At 37.8% G+C, this 17614-nt stretch overlaps 1 protein-coding gene across 1 annotated transcript; it reads left to right on the top strand.

Moving 5' to 3' along the window:
- Positions 1-6847: 6847 nt before the first annotated feature.
- Positions 6848-11639, top strand: LOC133800461 (homogentisate 1,2-dioxygenase). The gene is made up of 9 exons (XM_062238426.1): positions 6848-7396; positions 7492-7722; positions 8163-8242; positions 8733-8900; positions 9040-9215; positions 9397-9466; positions 9566-9720; positions 10355-10438; positions 11218-11639. The coding sequence occupies exons 1-9, from the start codon at positions 7227-7229 to the stop codon at positions 11440-11442; spliced, it is 1359 nt and encodes a 452-aa protein (XP_062094410.1). The 5' UTR covers positions 6848-7226; the 3' UTR covers positions 11443-11639.
- Positions 11640-17614: the final 5975 nt, after the last annotated feature.

Here is a 17614-nt window from a genome sequence, read left to right on the forward strand (position 1 = left end):
ATACCAGCTCTGGTTATGTCATCAGCTAACTCTCTGGCTATCAGCCTCACACTATGAATCTGCCCCGGACCCTTCCGGCTTAAAGCATCAGCTACCACGTTGGCCTTTCCTGGATGATACAAAATCTCACAATCACAAGCTTTTACTAACTGCAGCCAATGCCTTTGTCTCATATTAAGATCTTTCTGGGTGAAGAAGTATTTTAGGCTCTTGTGGTCTATATAGATCTCACACTTCTCTCCATAAAGATAATGCCTCCATATCTTTAAAGCAAAGACCACAACTGCCAACTCTAAATCATGAGTGGGATATCTCTTTTCATACTCATTCAACTGATGAGAGGCATAAACAATTACCTTCTCTGACTGCATCAGAACACAGCCCAAACCCTGATGAGAAGCATCGCAATAAATCACAAATTTCTCCTGATCTGTCGGAAGACTCAGAATCAGAGCTATAATCAATCTATGCTTCAGTTCCTGGAAGCTTTTCTCACATTTATTTGACCACACAAATTTCTGATTCTTGTGTGTCAGCTCAGTCAATGCAGTAGCAATCTTTGAGAATCCTTCCACGAAACGCCTATAATAACCTGCCAATCCAAGGAAAATTCTAACCTCAGAAGCATTCTTTGGCCTTGGCCAATCTCTGACTGCCTCAATCTTCGTTGGATCTACCTTAATCCCCTCCTTATTTACAATGTGCCCAAGAAAAGATACCTGAGATAACTAGAACTCACATTTCTTGAACTTTGCAAACAATCTGTTCTCCCTCAGTCTCTGTAGAACCAACCTCAGATGCTGCTCATGCTCTGACTCAGACTAAGAATATACCAGAATATCATCGATGAAGACGATCACAAATTGGTCCAGATAATCCTTGAACACTCGGTTCATCAGATCCATAAAAGCAGCAGGGGCATTAGTCAATCTAAAAGACATGACTAAGAACTCATAATGCCCATACTTGGTACGAAAAGAAGTCTTTGGTATGTCTCCCTCCTTGACCCTCAACTGATGATAACCAAAACGAAGGTCGATCTTTGAGAAAATCTTCTTACCTTGCAACTGATCGAACAGATTATCTATCCTTGGAAAAGGATACTTGTTCTTGATTGTTAACTTATTCAGTTCTCTGTAATCAATACACGTCCTCAGAGAACCATCCTTTTTTTTCACAAACAGAACTGGCGCACCCCAAGGTGAGAAACTAGGTCTGATAAAACCCAAATCCAACAGCTATTGCAACTGTACCTTCAATTCTTTCAACTCAGCTGGGGCCATTCTGTAAGGTGCTCTAGACACTAGCTCCATCCCTGGTGCCAGTTCTATCACGAACTCTATCTCTCTGTGTGGTGGAAACCCTGGAAAATCTTCTGGAAACACATCCAGGAATTCACAAACCAGTTTGGTCTCTTCTGGTCTCACTGGCATGACCTGAGTGGTGTCAGCCACACTGGCAAAGAATCCAATGCAACCTCCTTGCAATAGATCCCTAGCCCTCAAACAGAAATCATAGGTATGTGAGGTCCATGCACAGTACCAACAATCACAAAAGGATCCTCACCTTCAGGCTCAAAGGTGACCATCTTCCTTCTGCAATCAATGGTTTCCCCATACTTTACCAACCAATCCATACCCAATATCATGTCGAAGTCAGTCATAACCAACTCTATCAAATCCACTGACAACTCTCTGCCCTCCACTGTCACTAGCAAAGATCTGACCCCTCTCCTGGATACCACTAATTCCCCAGTGGGTAACAAAGTTCCAAACCCCACAACATAAAAATCACAGGGTCTACACAGTCTATCAATAATACTACTAGCAACAAAAGAATGTGTAGCACCAGAATCAATCAAAACATTATAAGGGGTTCCAGCACTAAAAATCTGACCTGTAACAACTGAGGGAGAAGCCTCAGCTTTTGCTTGTGTCAATGCGAACACTCGAGCTGGGGCCGAGTTGTCCGCTTTCTTGGGTTCTTCCTTTCTTGCCTTAGGGCAATCTTTCTTAAAATGACCTACTGTTCCACACAAATAGCAGGCCTTTGCCCTACACTCTCCCAAATGACGCCTCTTGCATCTAGGGCATTTAGGACGAGTCTTCCAGGCTTCACTACCACCTTGACGACCCATTGAAATACCACGGGGCTGCCTATCAGGACCTGTAACTAGGAAGGTGTCAGGAACCTTCCTCTTCTGTTCCTCTTCTGCTCACTGGGGCCTTCGCCCCTACTTGAACCCACAAAAGGAGAACTTGTTCTCCCAAATTCCTTTCTGGCTGCACTGTCTCGCCAGATATTGTTTTCTGCACTCTCAGCTATGAGTGCCTTCTCAACCACCTGTGGATAGGTAGTAACCCCAGCCATAGTGGTAATACGAACATCACAGGCTAATCTGGGTTGTAGCCTCTGGAGAAATCTCTCCCTCCTGGTCCCATCAGTGGGCACAAACTCCATGGAAAACTTTGCCAAATGATCAAACTTCAGGGCATACTCAGTCACTGACAAACTTCCCTGAAGCAGTCTAATAAATTCCTCAACTTTTGCTGCCCTAATGGCATCATTATAATATTTCTCATTAAACAGAGTCTGAAACTCTTCCCAACTCAAGGCATTGACGTTTCTGGTCTGGGTAATAACCTCCCACCAAATTCGGGCATCCTCCCGAAACATATAAGTGGCACAAGCCACCCTTTCATTACCAGTCACCCTCATGAAGTCCAGGATGGTGGTAATCATACTCATCCACTGTTTTGCCTTCGCAGGATTTGCACTGCCTTCAAAAACTGGAGGTTGCTGCTTCCTGAACCTTTCATAGAGAGGCTCCCATTTATTACCAACCTTAGGCAGCTACTCAGCTGCTGGCACTGACACAGGAGGTGCCTTTGATACACTGGCCACTGCAGGTGCTTGTTGTTGTCTCAAGAGGCGAAGTTCTTCTCCCTGTCTTAACACTATAGCCTGCAGATCATTAAACAACTGCTGTCAGTTTGCAGAAGCTGGCTGTGGAATCTGTCCCTGGTCATTCTCTTGACCCTGATTATTATTACTCTGGCCTTGATAACTCTGGCCAGCTGATGTATTTGTCTGCCCTGGATTCATTCTTATCAATTTATACCTTGCTGAAATAATAGTCAATACGGCCAGTCAGGTAGTAATAACTAAACCTCTTGCCGCCTTACGACCCAAGAACAAGCAGACAATTATCATATTCCATAGTCATACAAATATACAAATAGATATATGTTTATAGCATTTAGCACTTAGCATGTATCACATAATAGTTCACAATCAACAGTACTAATAAGTATGTTCCAGAAATTTCAGTACTATTTAGCACACGGCTGCTGAAGATGTAATATTCAGGGCACAGGTTTAACATGGTGTCTCATGTGTACAGGTAAAGCATATATACTATATTTAAGCAGTTATACATATAACTACATAAATAGTTACCAAACCATGAGTCGAGCTTGCCTTTATTGGTGAGTGTACATGCCCAGCCAATCTACAAGAACCTTAACCTTGGCACACTCTGGTTACCCCAAGACCGTTACGGTGAACGATGAACCGTGAATTTAACTCGCTACCCAAGTTCTTTAGTTAAAGATGTGCTTCTAGGTGTTATTAATAGGGTAAGATGAAAAACCAATCAAAAGGAAATGATTTATTTTATTTAAAACATAAATCTGTTCATGGGCCCATAAAAACGTTTACAAGTTATTTACAACTCAAAAGGGTCATTACAGTTTAAATGTACAACCCGCCGACCTAAGCGGCAAAAATAGGGTAAACCCCCTAGTCCCTCTGAGAACTCCTTGGCCATGGTGGTCAAGCGGCCGCATATGTACACAACACCACCTAAGCTCTCCACTCAAGGCTGGGTGAGATTTTCTTTCCCTTTACCTGCACCACATAGCACCCATAAACCAAAGCCCAGCAAGAAAACATAATAATGCAAGCATATAATATCAAATGATGATCATGATAATCATACAGAGCTTATAGCTCTTAATCAGATGAGTGGTTTAACACTTGAGGTTCTGGTAAACCATGATGAGTGACTGACAATCAAGTCACTAGCTTAAACAGATGAGTGATTGATGAGTAAGTCACTAGCTTAAACAAATGAGTGACTGATGGGTAAGTCACTAGCTTAAACAGATGAGTGACTGATGGGTAAGTCACACGAGGCTCGGCACCCACAGCCATGTGACTAAATAGTCACTGTGGCTCTAAATAACTAGCCTTTGGCTAGACAAGCGCTTTTAGTATTCATCGAACTTGAGGCCAGTTCGGCATTAACGCTCTTCTGAGTCATTTAATGCAGATGTCGATTAGATCTAATCTTTATTGGCTTACGTTGAACACGCTAAGGCCGTTCCTGACTTATGAGTCAGCACTATGTGACCAATGCCCAATACCACTGCCGAACTTGACTAATGAGTCACAGCTTCACACTTGATACTGACACTATTGCCAATTCTGACTATTCAGTCAGTGCCATACACGAGTGGGCAAGATTTGCTAAGCATTCAATATTCAATCCATGTCCACATTTAAACATTCAACATGCCTCATGAACAACCATGCATGTCACATATGGGGTGCAGTTCTCTTACTTCTGGTTCGAGCGAGAAATAGAACAAGAATGACCCCTGAGAATGATCGACCTTTTGATTCCTTAGCGGTTACCTAATCATAACCAAGTATAACGTCCATTAATGAAAATCAACAATGATAGGATCTTAACCTAAGCCCCACTCTCGGGACCTCGAAACGTACGCACACGGTGAGTAGATTCGATCTCGGGCCTTAAGGATTGAAACCCTGAGCCAAAAACCCTTAAAAACACTCAAAACGGGATTTTGAAGGAACAAAGTAGCGCTACTGCGCTACTCACTAGAACCCCAGTGCTAATCTCAGAACCAAAAACTGCCCAAGCCTAACTCTGGGTAGCGCTGTAGCTCCCCCTTGTGGGCGCTGTAGCGCTACACCCAGCCTGATCAGCCCCTGAATCTTCTTCCTTCGACTCCTTCATTTCCAACTCAATTCCAATGCTTCCAAACCTCATTTTTGGTGCCAAATGAACCCAAAACCATCCCCACAAGCCCTAAGCATCATAACCACAAGAACCCTAGCCAAAAACTCCCAACAAAACCAATCAACCAACCTAGAAATCTCAACTGAAAACCAAGACAAAAATAGAGCAAACCAGGAATTTAATGGCTAGAAACTTCCCTCAAGTTCAGATAATGATGCTCTTCAATGGTAGAACACACTTCCAAGCTCTTAAGACTTATTTCCCAAGCTTGATTCCTCAACTTAAGCTCAAAAATCCAAGAAGAAAAAGAGAGAAAATAGGTACGGGAGAAGTCCTAAAAATGCTCTGTTTTTCCTGTTCCTTCTAGAGCCTTCATGGCTTAATTCTATCCTAGGGGTGAAAAGACCAAAATACCCCTAGGTCAAATAAAGGTTTCTAAAGGCTCCCAAGGGAAAAAAATGACATTTTCCACCTGTTTCGTTAATTATAATTAACACTCTCCAATTCCCGCTATTGTCGATATTCTCAAACACCAATAATTCATATCTTGTTACCCTTTAATTCCCGGCAACACTCTAATCATTAAAATCACCCCGAGACTCGCCCCAAGCCCCGAACTTAAACCTGTTATGACTAAACCGCTAATTTATATTCAAAGATCATCTCATGCCGGATAGCTCGAACAAATCCACATTATAATGTGGCCTCAACAATTAATCGCAACATGCACTAAAATATACAAATATGTCCTCAACGGACCAAATTACCAAAACACCCCTGTAATGAAATGCGGACCCACATGCATGCATTTAACATCATATTATAATATAATTCACATAAACATGCATATAATTATTTAATGGCATAATAAAATAATTATGACCCTCCCAGCCTACTAATCCAGCCATTAAACCACATTAGGGATTTCGGGGCATTACAATTACCTATTGTTTATCATCGAGTATAATTGAGGTATGTTGAGGCCAATCGAGGCTCTAAAAGCTAAACAAATTAAATTAGTATCAAGGCCAATCGAGGTAACATCACCAACAAATGCCATCGAGTTATATCGAAGCTCGTTGAGGCTAGTCGAGGTGAACTCCCCAACAAATGCCATTGAGGCATATCGAGGCTCATCGAGGCCAGTCGAGGTGACCTCCCCAAAAAATTCCATTGAGGCATATCTAGGCCCATCGAGGCTTATCGATGTCGGTCAAGAAAAATCTTGATTGAACTATAGAGGTGACTAAAAAAACGCAAAAAAAAAAAAAAACCCCAGATTTGCCAAACTACTAACCCCGATCTAACCTTATGAAGAAAAATTAACAAAAATACATCGCAAGACTAGATCATTCAATATTACAAAAAAAAAAGGAGTCGTTTCGAGCCCTAACCACGACAGATTCAATTTGTCCCTTACCCTCTCGTCTGTCTGCCTTCTCTGTGCCTCCCCGACTTGTTTCTCAATGGTACCCAAGCTCCAACGTTAGGGAGGAAGATTAGAGCAATGAGTTAAGTGGGATTGAGAGAGAACCGAGAGATTTGAGGGATTTTCGAGAGATTTCAGGGATTTAGGGGATTTTTGGGGGTTTCAGGTATTTCGCGAGAGATAATATGGAGAGTTAGAGAGAGAATATAGAGAAAAAAATACCAAGCGTATTTTCGTAACATATGAAAATAATATCAAATTGACATGAGAATAGTACCTAACATATTTTTTTATTTAGGACTCCTTACAATGCATAAATACTCAAATTTCTCATTCGATATAACATAACAAGTATCATGTTGTGGAGGATAGACTTGACAAGTACATCTTAGAAGACTAAAATTTGTCTGCATCTTAAAATAGCAAGTCTTAGTTCAAGATAAGGGTGATTAGTCGACTTGACTCCTGAATATTTAGGTGTTAAAGGATGATTACAAAGACTACTTTGCAAACAAATGATAAGGACTAAATAATGAGATAGTAGCGTGTAGCGTGTAGCGTGTAGCGGTGTGAGTTGTTGTACGTAACATTTTTTCCGACTAAGCAGGATCTTCCTCACATGAAACATCTAACCTTAATCTAAATCTTTCGGACACATAAATGATCGAATGATGGATTTGGATTGATTTCGTAACTGAATCTCATACAAGCTCTCTGCTTTCCCTCTCTTGCCACACAAAACAGATCACCATGGACGACTTGTCGTACCAGTCCGGCTATGGCAACACCTTCTCCTCCGAGTCTCTTCCGGGTTCTCTTCCACAGACTCAGAACAGCCCTCTTCTCTGTCCTTACTCCCTTTACGCCGAGCAACTCTCCGGTACCTCTTTCACTTCTCCTCGCAGTCTCAACCTTCGCAGGTACCCAATTCAACTCAACCCACCTCTTCAAATTCAACCCTTTTCTTTACGACGTCGTTTTCTTCTGATTCATTCTTCTTCTTTTTGGTCTTTAGTTGGCTTTATCGGATCAAACCTTCGGTGACCCACGAACCCTTTACGCCTCGGCTCCCAAGTCACGGTAAGCTGTTGAGCGAGTTCAATCAGTCCAATAGCTCTGCTACTCCGACCCAGTTGCGATGGAAGCCCGTTGATATACCTGACTCCCCCACTGATTTCATTGATGGGTTGTTCACCGTTTGTGGTGCTGGAAGCTCTTTTCTTCGCCATGGTTTTTCTATTCACATGTATGATGATTTGCTTTCTCAATTATGTAGCATTATATTCCAATGTGATTTGTGGGGTCTCATTTGAAACAAAAGTTGTTGAATTTAATGTATGCCATATTCATAAAGGAACCTTTTTATATAATTTTTTCTTAACGCCATGATTGATAATAATGTGAAAGTGATGTAGTAAATACTATTGAAATGTTGTTTAGGTAATATGATAGGGTGATTATGTTTATTGTTGTGATAGAGAAGTTATCTGGACTAAATATGATGCTTATTGTTCAAATGTTCTTTATTGCAAAATTTATTTTCTGTTGCCTAAATTTTGATGATGTTCCAAATACTCCTTTGAGAATAATACTGGGGCTTGTAAGAAAAAAAAAAGAATACATCATTGAATTTTGAAGGCTTTACTTGGTCTTTGGTGATGGATAGTGTCATGTTACTGTTTGCAGGTATACTGCCAATAAATCAATGGAAAATTCTGCATTTTGCAGTGCCGATGGTGACTTCTTAGTTGTTCCCCAAAAAGGAAGTGAGTGACTGTTGTGATCTGAGTAGCTTTAGAACCTGAAATTTGTTTCAGCAATTCAATTTCTGGTCTCAATTCAACGATATCACTTGTTTGCTAAATCAATCTCTCTGTGATTTATTCTGAGCTTCAGATGTTAATGAAATCAAGCAGGTTATTATTGATCTTATAATCTTTTGCAAAGAATATCAACTATGTACCTGACAACTGTCTCATTTGAAATGATACAAAGTTCCTAAAGGACACAACACATCTTCCTGAGTCTGCTGTCTGCCAAAGGTTATACGATTCAGCAGGAGGATCCAATTTCAAACATTAGTTTGCAAAGAGAATCTTCTGGGGTATTAAGGAACAAAACCCCACAATGCATTGTCCCAGACCTTCTTGCGTGTTTATGACATAAGCTTTCTGTGTTTTGCTATTTATATTGTTCTCTGGATTGGGGAATTAATCGAAGGTGTAATCATTCAGACACTTCATTCTTGCTTTTTAGGGCTATGGATTACTACAGAATGTGGAAGGTTGCAAGTTTCTCCAGGTGAAATTGCTGTTTTACCACAAGGATTTCGTTTTTCTGTTGATCTTCCTGACGGACCATCTCGTGGTTATGTAGCTGAGATCTTTGGTACCCATTTTCAACTTCCTGATCTTGGGCCAATAGGTACCTAATTTGTTGATCAGTTCTGGCTAGTGAATGAAAGTATTTAAAAAGTTTAATTGTTCGTTCTCATTCTCATTTTCTACACCACTGGTTTATCACCTGTAAAAAGAACCAAAAGAAAATAACTTTAATATTGTAGGAGCTAATGGTCTTGCTGCTCCAAGGGATTTCCTTGCTCCCACTGCGTGGTTTGAGGAAAGTCACCGTCCAGGCTACACAATTGTACAAAAATTTGGCGGTGAGCTTTTCACAGCGAAACAAGATTTTTCTCCCTTCAATGTAGTTGCCTGGCATGGGAATTATGTTCCATATAAGGTAGGTGTCACACTATCTTATTCCTTGTTTCATATACACCTTCAGTTCTTCACTTAACTTATCACTTTCACTTTCTCAAAATACAATTTATTCATTTTAAGTTACCTGCATGGATGATTATGATACTGAACAGCTAATAGGATTGCAGGAAAAAACTGATCTTGTTTGCTTGTGCTTGCAGTATGATCTAAGTAAGTTCTGCCCTTACAATACTGTCTTATTTGATCACAGTGATCCCTCTATAAACACAGGTATACAGAATGCTTTACAATGAGATATTTTTGTAATTTAATTACAAATTCAGTTCAGTGGTCTCTTATCTTGACTGATTATGCAATTTTATGGTTCAGTATTGACAGCACCAACCGACAAACTGGGTGTTGCTTTGCTTGATTTTGTCATTTTCCCTCCTCGATGGTTGGTTGCAGAGCACACATTTCGACCTCCATATTATCATCGCAACTGTATGAGTGAATTTATGGGCCTTATTCATGGTGGATATGAGGTAAATATCCCCAAAATTGTACCTCTATATATGTATTTTAAACTAACTTCTAGTGAAAAGAAATACCTTATGATTTTGAGCCAAATTATAATAGTAGAAGGAAAATCCATTAACTTGATTTATGGACAAGAAAATAAAAAACAGAAAGAAAAAATTGCTGGTTTCATGGTTGAATAAAAATTTATTTCCAATCATGAAATTAAATCTTTTCTAAAACTGTGAAAAAAAGTCAATACCATACTCTTCTCTGGATTTGAATTCTCTATAGCTATCTAGTTTTATAAGGTTCTTGGTAAACGTTCATGGGTCATATGCACCACCACATCTAACTTGTAAGACCTGATATGCATAGCTAAAGATAATGCTGCTAAAAACAAAGTGGTAATTACAAGTTTTCTTGAGACCCTTTTTGAAAAAAATAACAATATATATATATATAATAAAATCAAAGTTTTATGATCCCCTTTCTTTTTCTGTTGGAGAAGAAGCAGAGCGCAGTCTGGTTGTGCAGTTTTGGCAAACAAATTAGGAACCACTTTGATAAATAAGCAAGAAAATGAAATGAACTATTATTAAATCAATATAAAGAATATTTCTCTTAGGTAAAAACATTCTATTCATGTTTATCGTTCAGGCAAAAGCTGATGGTTTTCTCCCTGGTGGTTCAAGCCTACATAGCTGTATGACACCTCATGGTCCAGATACCAAAACATACGAGGTAACATTCCCAACTCAGAAAGTATAAGATCATCTTGATATGCAAGCTTTTTCTCCAATGCTATGAAACTTTCAGCAGACATGAAAATTGAAAATCTTTCTTTGTTTACTTGTGTTCTTTCATTATCTGTGAAGTAAGCTAATTCTCTGAGATCTTTTTTGGTGATGAGGATATGATAATAATGGATTGGACTAAGAAAAGGAGTGAAAAAAATGATTAAGTTGATCATTTGCAAATAATTATGAAAAAGATGTTATAATGTTGTTTCCTTATTGATATGTGAAGAGGGGAGATTAGATACGATAAAATTATTTAAGTTTCTCCATAGGACTAAACTATTTCTGTACGGTTAGGCAGGGAGCCTAGTTTAAAATTAAATTAAAAATAAAAATAAAAATAGGACTGAACTATGTCATGCTATGCAGAGTAATTAGGTGGTTGGATTAATCTTTCTAATTATATTATTAAAACACATGATGACCTCAAGGGGTTGGTAGGGGTTATACTTGGGATGTGCTGTTAGGCACCTGGTCCCAAGTTCGATTTCTCCTAACACCAATATTTGAGGCCATTAGCCATTAGAGTAGACTCCTGCACTGATGCACCAGTGGTTCATGGGACTAGTCGAAATGCACGCAAGCTGGCCTGGACACCACGGTTACCAAAAAAAATAATAATTAAAAGGCATGATAGAAATTATCAAAGTTAATAGTATACTTCTCAAACATGACCTGACAGCTCTGATAAGTGCTTTACTTGAAATCTGTTATGAGCTACAGGCTACCATCACGTGGGGAAACGAGGCAGGACCATTCAGAATCAAGGACACCATGGCTTTCATGTTCGAATCTTGTTTAATCCCGCGAGTGTGCTCGTGGGCTCTAGAGTCTCCCTTCATGGATCATGATTATTACCAGTGTTGGATTGGACTGAGATCACATTTTACTAGAGAAGGAGCAAATGCTGAGAGAAGCAATATCCACAAAGAGCATGGTAAAGATTGAACAATGACTTTGTGTCAAGTTACATAGCATTATCACAATTGTGATTGCATGTATTGTACCCTATTGTCTTTTATGTACATAATACAATAAAAATCTCTGTACAAATGAGAATTAAGTTCTGTAGAGATACATAAATTGTACTTACATATAAAAGCTGTGTTTCAGGCTTTTTCAATCAACTGTCTGCCTTTGAATTATGTAGAGGGTTTTAATTTGTCCAAATTATTGAGAGGTTTCATTATATTCACTCTAGTGCCACTAATATTGTTAAGGGAAATTTTAAAATGTGGGATTTTTTTTTAAGGAAATATGGGATTTAGAAATAATCAACTTGATATAATATTAATATTGTGTTTTAAAATATTTGGGTTGAATATTTTTTCTTCTACAAATTCCATAAAAAAATTACTTGTGAAGTTTACTAGATAGTTTTCTGGAGTTAGTATGTTCAATATTTTTTCTTCTACGAACTCAATAACAAAATGCCTATGTAAATTTGTTGATGAAGCCTTTCAAAATAATAATAAAAATAAAAAACAATATTTTTTAAAGTATACATAGAATTTCCATTAATAGATGACATAGACAAAGTTGAATTGCTCAAAAGAGCAAATACAAATATAAATATAAATATATATATATATATATATAGGCATACTAAAGATAAAAACTCTAAATAAAATTAATGCAAAGTTTTTTTTAATGTATATATTTTTTAAGCATTTTTTTTCACTTTTTTTTTTGTCGGGACTTCTCCTTGTATGCCATTCAAAATAAAAAGACAAGTTCCAATTAATAGCTTTGACTAAACCATACCATTCATTAATTAATAAGTTTATTTTTTGTTGAGTTGTAGAATTGTTCAACTAACGTGTGTTTATTAGTTCTTAAAGTTAACTAGCGCATGCCCAAGCGGCAAATTCAAAAGTCACTCTTCTCATACACCCAAGTCAAGTAGAACATAACATGTTTGATAATTCGCGATACATGAGCATCTCTAATGGTGATGCAACATGAGCATCTCTAATGGTGATGCAATAAATGTATCACATTTATATTTATTTTTTGTTACTAAATAATGTTATTTATATTAATTTAAAGTTTTTTTAAATTTTAAATTTTTTTATTTAATAATTTTTTATTTTCTTTCAATAAAAATTAAATGACTTTGTCGACTTTTTAAATTAATTTGCACCAAATACATTCGAGCACAATTGCAAAAATTGGGCAAAATATAGATTTGACTCATTTTTTGACCTAAATTTGACACAAAATTGACACCATCTATTGGAGATGGTCTAATGTTACAAGTTGACATGACATAAACGACGTGCCCATAGACATGAGTAAGAGACATGAGAAAGGTACAACGTACAGGCTGAGAGAAATATGAGCACAACCAATAACCTAATGAAGACGATTTAGGACCAGTTTGATATAGCTATAGCTTATGAAACAATATGTATAACTGTGTTGTGGGAAAAAGTAGTTGAAACATGAAGCTGTTTTCGAGTGTTTGGTAAATTATAGATTAACGTTGAAATTCAGTTTTTCTTAATTAATTACCAAATAATTATCAGCTTATTTTAATTGTGGAAAGGTAATAAGTGGATGGGTTAGACACACAATCTGATTAATTACTTTAGAATGATGATTAATCAGACTTAAACAGAATACTCAAGAACATAAAAATCAACAAAGCAACTTTTTACATAGTTAGGTTGCCCTAGTCCATGAAGCCATGCTCAGAGAAGAAAACTTATTAGTAAAGATCATTAATACAAAAGCAATGACTTATACAAGATTAGACTCCCCCTATATTGTTGTTACACTCTTTTGTATTTCAATACCAATCTTATTTCCTGCAAGAATTAGTTCTTCTCTCGAACTCCCTTCAATGATGACAGATTACTTTCTTCCTTATGAAGAAAGACTTGATTGGCTCTTCTCCTGAAGACCTTGATGCTTTCTTCCTTCCGAAGAAAAACTTTGATCAACTCTTCTCCCGAAGACTGTAGAAGTAATCACAATGGAAATAATACTTTGAATCCTGAAGACTAAAGGGTATCAAAGACAATACAACATACACTCAATAACAAGACTAAGTATTTCCACTCTTAATCTCACAAAATACAAATTCACTCTTCAAATACAAATTACATTCATGGTCTGTAAAGAGTGCAACTTTTCTTAGCTTCAAAAGCTTCTATTTGTAACATCCAAAAGTCCACCTTTCACTACCCACAAAATCAGAGAAGATAATATCCCTGTATGGAAAGTCTATCGAATCTATCGGAAAGCCAGATTGCTCGGCCAGCTAGGTAATTAGACAGATCAACATGTACCTGAACAGACTTAAAAGTAGAAAACAACCCACCAATTTTTTTTTGAAAATCACAAGGGATTTTATCTGAATTAAGTAGACACCAATTAGAATAATCAATAATTATGAAAAAGGTTGTTTCTCCATAAGGTGGTGTAAAAAGACATTCAAAATCACACAAATAAGGAAACAATTAAATATATTTTTGTACCATAAAAATCTTTAATTAATTTACAATTGATTTTGTAGACCTGAATAACATTGATTGAGTAATATAAGAAAATGCCTACAATAAGTTAGCCAACTTTAGGATTTTACAATCTCCCCATTTGGCAACTTTGTAGACAAAAATAATTTGTTATGGAACTCAATCAACTTGTATGAAAGCATGCTAGTTTGATAAGAATACTAACCAAACTCCCACTATACAAAACAATTATTAATCAACACAAAATAAGCAATAAGGAAGAATTGTAACTTTTAGAAAGAAAAAAAAAGTTCAGTCTCCCCCTAAGAATAATGTCCAAACTAACAGAAAGAAAAATATAAAAACATACTTCTCCTCCTTTTTGACTAACAAAGATGCGAAAGTCTCAAAAAAGAACAATAAAACATATCCAAAGTCTTAAAACATAATCATAAAATCAAAAAACAATGAAACAAGTACCAGACTATTTCTTGGATTTGGTTGGAGTAGCACGAGACTCATCACATTGTCTAGGATCATGTAATGCCCCAAATTTTCAAATAAGGTTAAAGACCTTGATTAGGAGGTCGTGAGGGCCATAATTGATTTATTATGTTATTAAATTATTATATGCATGTTTATGTTAATTATATTATTATATGATGATAAATGCATGCATATGGGTCCACATTTTATTATAAGGGCATTTTGGTAATTTGGTCTGTTGAGGGCGTAATTGTGTATTTTCATGCATATGGGTGAATTATAAATAATAAAACATTATATGTGGATTTTTTTCGAGCCATTCAGCATGAGACGATCATGGAATGCAGGTTTTCGGTCTGGTCATAACAGGGTTAATTTCGGGGCTCAGGATGAGTCTCAAGGTAATTTGAGGATTATAACATTACCAGGAATTAAAGGGTAATGGGATATGATTTATTGATATTTGGGAATTTTGGAAATAACAGGAATTGGAGGGCGTTAATTATGATTAACGGGAATAGAGGAGAAATGACGAGTTTGCCCTTGCTAGACTTTAAAGGACTTTATTTAACCTAGGGGTATTATGGTCATTTGATCAAGGGATTATATCACACTAGAAGGCTGTGGAATTTTTAGAAAATAGAGCATCCCCTTCATCTTCTCCTTCTTACAAACCGTTCATCATTTTCTCTTCCTAGCCTTTGGAATTTTGAAGTTAGGTTTGAGGATTCAAGTGTGGGAATCAAGGCTTGAGGTTCTAGACTTTAGTTCAACCATTGAAGAGGACCTAATTCAAGCTTGAGGTAAGGATTCAGCCATGAAATTCTGGTTATACTATGTTTTTCTAATAAGTTTTCAGTTGAGAAATTTGAGGTGATTAGTTGAGAATCAATGGAAGTTTTTGAGAAAGTTTTCTTGGGTTTTGATGAGGTTGTGGTATGAATGAAGTTTTGGGGTTAAAATATAGGTTTGGATGATGTTTGGGATTGGTTTTGAAGCTTGGTTTTCAGGGGAAATCGCAGGGGAGAAAACCAGAGATTTTCTGGTCTGCAAGTGGCGCCCCAACGCCACTTCTGGCGCCCCAGCACTAGTTCACTTTCCAGCAAACCTATTTTTAGGGTTTGGGATGACTTTGGGGGCTTGGAGAATGGTTCCACTACCTCGTTTGGGTGGTTTGGGAGTCCCAAGGGCATGAGATTGGTCCCGGGAGTGAGGTTTTAGATTATAAACCTTTTTATGATTTATTTTATCGATGGGATTCCATATTTGGTTATGACTAGGTGACCGCTAAAGGGATCAAAGGATCGATCATTCTCAAGGGTCATTCATTTGTTATTTCTCGCTCGAACCAGATGTAAGAAAACTGCACCCCGTATATAACATGCATGGTTATTATTGAGGCATGTCGAGTGTTTAAATGTGATGCATGTGATGCATGAGAAACATGTGGTCAGAGCATGCCATGAATGTTAAATATGAGATTCATCAGAGCTTGAGTCTCTATGTTTATGCATGATCCTAATTATGCTAGAAATGATTAAGTAAGCATGCTGAATGCCCTGTATTCGGATATTTGACATATGATATATGTCTGGTAGCATTGCTTACTTGTGTGTGGCACTAACTTACTAGTTAGAATCAACATTGGTCGCGTGATACTGACCTAAGAGTCAGAAGCGGCAAAGGTGTCATGAACGCAGAGCCGATAAAAGATTATATCTAATCGACATTGGCATTGAATGACTCATATGGAGTATTAATGCTGGACCGACCCTAAGTTCGATGAAAATTATAAGCGCTTGCCTAGTTCTATGACTAGTTACTCAGAGTCGGTGCCAATGGCCCAAGTGACCCTATCATCACATGTCTAAAGGAGTAGTACCCACAGTTGTGACCTTATGGTCACTCCCTTTTTGTCTAGTCTATGGCTAGTTACTCAGAGCCAGGGTTAGAAGGCCCAGGTGACTGTGTAGTCACATGGCTGAGGGTGCAGATCCAATGATAGTGACTTGCTTATAAGCCACATGGTTAAGGGGGTAGATCCCATGTTAGTGACTTGTTTATCAGTCACTTATTATGTTTAAGCTAGTGACATGATCACTTATTTGTAAAGGGAACGGAACCCACCCTAGTGACTATTACAATTGTCACTCTTGTATTTAGGGCTATAAGCCCAACATGGTTATCGGAACCACCAGTGTTAAATCACTTATCTGATTAGGATTGACTTGATAGTCATCCACTCAAGAGGGAAGGATTCCTTATCCTGGATACCCCATCATTATTTGAACTTATTTGCATGCGTGATTGAAGCTATTATTGCTAGGCATGCACTTTATGATTTGATGACACGTTATTACTAATCATGAGCATATTGAGTTTTTCTTACTGGGCTTCGGCTCACGGGTGCTATGTGGTGCAGGTAAAGGTTAAAGAAAGCTGGAGCATCCTTGAGTTGAAGGGCTTAGGTGATGATGTGTACATATGCGGCTGCTCGACCGCCACGGCCGAGGGTTTAAAGAGGAACTAGGGTTAAACCCTATTTTGCCGCTTAGGTCGGCTGGTTGTAAATATTTTCTTGTAATGAACCTTTAAATTATATTTTTGGGATCCCAATGTATACAGTAGACGTTTTAATGAAGCGTTGTATCTTAACAAAAAAAATTAACCCTAAATTTAATGAAACGTTGTATCGTAACGGTCCCTGGAGTTTAGGGCGTTACAACTTGGTATCAGAGTGAGCCAAGGTTAAGGGTTCCTGAAGACAAGCTGGGCATGTACACTCGTCACTGAAGATAGCTTCACTTAGGGAATGGTGACTATTTCTATAGTTATGTGCTTAACTGCTTAAATAGAATGTAAATGCTTTACCTGCACATTGTATTAGGGAGCATGAGATTTTGATAGAGCCTGACTCTTGACTATATGATTACATGCTCTGTGAATATTTATATGACTGTGATCATATGATTACCTGCTCCATGAATATATATAATTGTGATATTTGCATGCTGGAGTTGGAGGCATGGTAGGTATATCGGAAGAGCAGGGATTATGATTGATAAATGAATGCCATGGACATGTTTTTAACACTGCAGTGGTTTTTGATTGTAGTGTGGTAAGATTAATTCCGTGGGGAAAACTATTGATATTCTCATCATATTTAATTGGTCAAG

Source organism: Humulus lupulus, chromosome 9 (assembly GCF_963169125.1).
Source record: "Humulus lupulus chromosome 9, drHumLupu1.1, whole genome shotgun sequence".
Lineage (NCBI taxonomy): Eukaryota > Viridiplantae > Streptophyta > Magnoliopsida > Rosales > Cannabaceae > Humulus > Humulus lupulus.

Coding starts and splice junctions, on each gene's coding strand:
- LOC133800461 (XM_062238426.1), top strand. CDS start 7,227: ATGGACGACTTGTCGTACCAGTCCGGCTATGGCAACACCTTCTCCTCC. Junction 9,216..9,396: donor GGAATTATGTTCCATATAAG/GTAGGTGTCACA, acceptor TTGTGCTTGCAG/TATGATCTAAGTAAGTTCTG. Junction 9,721..10,354: donor TTATTCATGGTGGATATGAG/GTAAATATCCCC, acceptor TTTATCGTTCAG/GCAAAAGCTGATGGTTTTCT.